The sequence below is a fragment of the Nestor notabilis genome, unplaced genomic scaffold (assembly GCF_000696875.1).
Source record: "Nestor notabilis isolate BGI_N333 unplaced genomic scaffold, ASM69687v1 scaffold25662, whole genome shotgun sequence".
NCBI classification, from domain to species: domain Eukaryota; kingdom Metazoa; phylum Chordata; class Aves; order Psittaciformes; family Psittacidae; genus Nestor; species Nestor notabilis.
In genome coordinates, this window is record NW_009918259.1 from 364 (window position 1) to 3,591 (window position 3,228).

Below are 3,228 nucleotides of genomic sequence, written 5' to 3' on the forward strand. Positions count from 1 at the left end.
CACATAACGTGTTAGGTCGGGGGGGAATTTCCACTGTAAGCTTTTCACTTTAAACATGTAGCGAGATGGTTAAGAGCGCTCAGATGTTTTCTAAAAAAATCAATGAATTTAGATCTTAATGGGTTTGGAGTCTGATATAGCTGTTTTGTTTAATACCTTGCTGCACGCTGTTGGAGTGGGAAGTCAGCTCGTGAAATCTGAAATTCATGCTTGTATTCGTGAACTGAATCTTCAGTCATATCTGTTGGTTTTTCCTGGAGAAAATGAAGGCAGAGAGCTCGATTCACTCAGCGGCTCGTGGGGAATCTGGCACTTCTCCCTGTTAACTTAGAGGTGATCAGTCTTCATTGGGATCAGGCAGACCATCACAGAAAACACACAGCCTGTTTGTCTTTATTACTGGGGGCTTTGTTGCATCATGGGCTGGAGAAATTCCAATTTGGACTTTTGTCCAACAGATTTGTGGTTGGATGGGGATACGGTGATGATATTTCCAACCCAGAGCCATGAAATAGCACAATTACTGGATGGCTTTTGAGGAAATAAGAGTCCGTGAAATAGAAAAAAAAGTGTGTGAGGTAGTGAGGAGTAAGGACTAAGAGAAAGAGTGAGGGAGAAACAAGAGAAAAAGTGGAAAACTGGGGACAGGGAAGGACAAAAGAAAATCTGGACTCTATCATTTCATCAACAAGGTTATTGTTCTGTGTGCATTAAAATGCAATCATCCCGTATTGTTCCCCTTGCCAGACCAAAGCTGACATCTATTTTTTTCCCTCTCTTTACATTTGAGGTTACGATGACAGAGAAAATGATCTCTTTCTCTGCGACACCAATACCTGTAAATTTGATGGGGAGTGTTTAAGGATTGGAGACAGTGTGACTTGTGTCTGTCAGTTCAAGGTAAGAAGATTGATATTTCATTCTCTAATTCATTAATGAGAATACAAATCAAAGATCTCCCTTTATAACCTATCACTTGGCAATTTATTTCTCTACGTGCAGAGAAGTTAGAGGGAAAACCTGGCAGCATGTATAAAAGCTGGCAGGAGAACCAACTGGTGTCAAGAAGACATAAGTTTCGCTGGGAAAATGCAGGTGCTGTGGCTTTAAATGCCCCTCCAGGTCTGCGATTTCAGGTTGTGCATTTCTGATTTTTCATATCTGCCCTTTTAACAAGGATTTAGAGTCCTTTCTAAATTCATTTCTGATACAGATCATGGCTTATTGTATTCAGAGTTCTGATCTAGTTAAAGAAATGGATCTGTAATGTGCTTATGCAATATTTTCAGGAAGGGCTGCATAGTGACAATGCTTCTGCCTGTTTATCTGCCTAGCTGATCAGATTAAGGAGCAATCCCTCTGTTCCAAAATCATGAACTTCCTTTAGGTTTTATATAGTTGGGGGGGGGGGGGGGCTATTACTGGGTAGGAGGTTTTTTTCCCTTCTATTCATTCTCTCTTCCTCTTGCAGCTACATCTAAATCTCAGGCATTCTCGAAGTCAGACGATTTCATTATGAAGGATTCCATTTAATATGTTTTAGCCAACTCACAAAACAGCTGTGCTTTACATAATGACCTGAATAAAACCTGAACAAATTAAAGGAGTTTAAGCATGTACCAGCACATGTTGTATGTACGTTTATGCCCCTGTGGTTTCTTGCATTTTGATGTGGATTTGTAAAGTTGCGGAACTTGTAATGCTGATTTGAGTGTTTACAGTAGAGCAGGCCAAATAGTGCACAGTTCAAGACTGTGCACATCTGTAATGATTAAGTTATTACTGAGCTTTGATAGACTTATTCACTTCGAAGCATGACAAGTATTGTTTATATTTCTAGAGCCAAACGTGTCTTTGGACAAAAAAAACCCAAGTGATAAATTCTTTCATTTAAAACAAGGAAGGAATTTTCTATAATAAGAACAAGACAGTTGTTTGCTGAAGTGCTTTGTGTTTCCCATGTTGGGAGAGAATTCATATTGACTGTGGGTTTTTTAATTCCATTTCTAGTTTACATGTAATCAGAAATTCAATGTGAGAATGCTGTTTTAAGCATTTGCCTTGGCTCAGCACATGCAGTGATTTAAGAGTTAGTCTGTTTTCTCTTTCTAAGAAAAATCTGTAATGAAGTGAAATATCTGTGACTTGTCCCACTGCCTGGTGGTGAGCTAGAACAGATGTTGTGCCATGAGCATTGGGAACTTAGGGCAGCCGCAGAGAGTGTTTGGGTCTTGTCTTTGGTCCCAGTTTGGCGTTGCCATTTGGCATAAAGCAATGAACTCAATAACCTAGAAGGAGCAAACTCAGATGTTGGGCTCAGCAGGGAAGAAAGCATTGGGACCACTGTTTTCCCAAGGCATGCTGGTCCCCGGTGATTCAGGGTATTAAAAGGATGAGTTGGGCAGTTGTGTGCCTGATCACTAATAAATGGGTTGAAATCAGCAGTAATCCTTGGTGTCAGTGGCATTTAGATCAGGCCCTGTACATGCTCAGAGCTCTTTGTCTTGATTTGAGCACTCTGTGGAGCCGCAGGGCTGACTGTGACCTTGGAGGGCAAATTACCTGTGGCTGATCTTGTGCCATTGCTGCGAAGTGTGGTGCAGTGCCGGGGGCTTCTGTAGTCAGATGCATCCGCTTTGATACAGGCAGAGCTTGGGGGGATGTTAGCTTCTCTTGTAACATCAGTGGACAATGTGACAAGCCAAAAAGGTACGCCACCAGAGTAGAAAATCAATTTCTGGTGCGGTGTCTGGGGCTGGCCAAGTAAGGCAGAGCCAGCCAGGTAATTTATGTCATGAGTTAAGGGGGTCTCCCATCAGAATTCAGGTCCCCCATTTTGGTTGCAGCTCTCTGGGGTGATAGTGAGCAAATCAATAGCAGACTCCTCATCACCATAATTACTTTTTATGTTTTCTCCACAATTTACCAGGGGCTTTAACTGCAGCTTGAGAGAATAGACAAGGACGGAAAGCTAATTTTGCCTCCGTACTGTTGAAAAGTCCTGGGCTGGCTAGCCTGTGTCTTGAGGGGCTGGGGGAGGCAGAAGAGGGGAGCAGGGCTGCTGCAATCTCAGTTTGGGTTTTTTCAAACCAGAATCACAGGTGCACCATGTCTGTTCAAGTAGAGTTAAAATGAATTTATTTTTATTTGAAAAGGCAAATATGATCAGACTGCTCTGGAACACCTGAGTTAGGCTTCCATCCCTGGAGAGCCAGCAGGCATGTACTG

General features: G+C 42.2%; 1 protein-coding gene across 1 annotated transcript in view; it reads left to right on the forward strand.

Moving 5' to 3' along the window:
- LOC104401899 (tomoregulin-2-like) overlaps positions 1–3,228 on the forward strand; it is a gene marked incomplete at its 3' end in the record, with an annotated part of 72,498 nt that overhangs the window by 277 nt on the left and 68,993 nt on the right. The window contains exon 2 of the mRNA XM_010009624.1: positions 791–900. Within this exon, the coding sequence (XP_010007926.1) occupies positions 791–900 (110 nt within the window). The remainder of the gene's footprint in view (positions 1–790; positions 901–3,228) is intronic.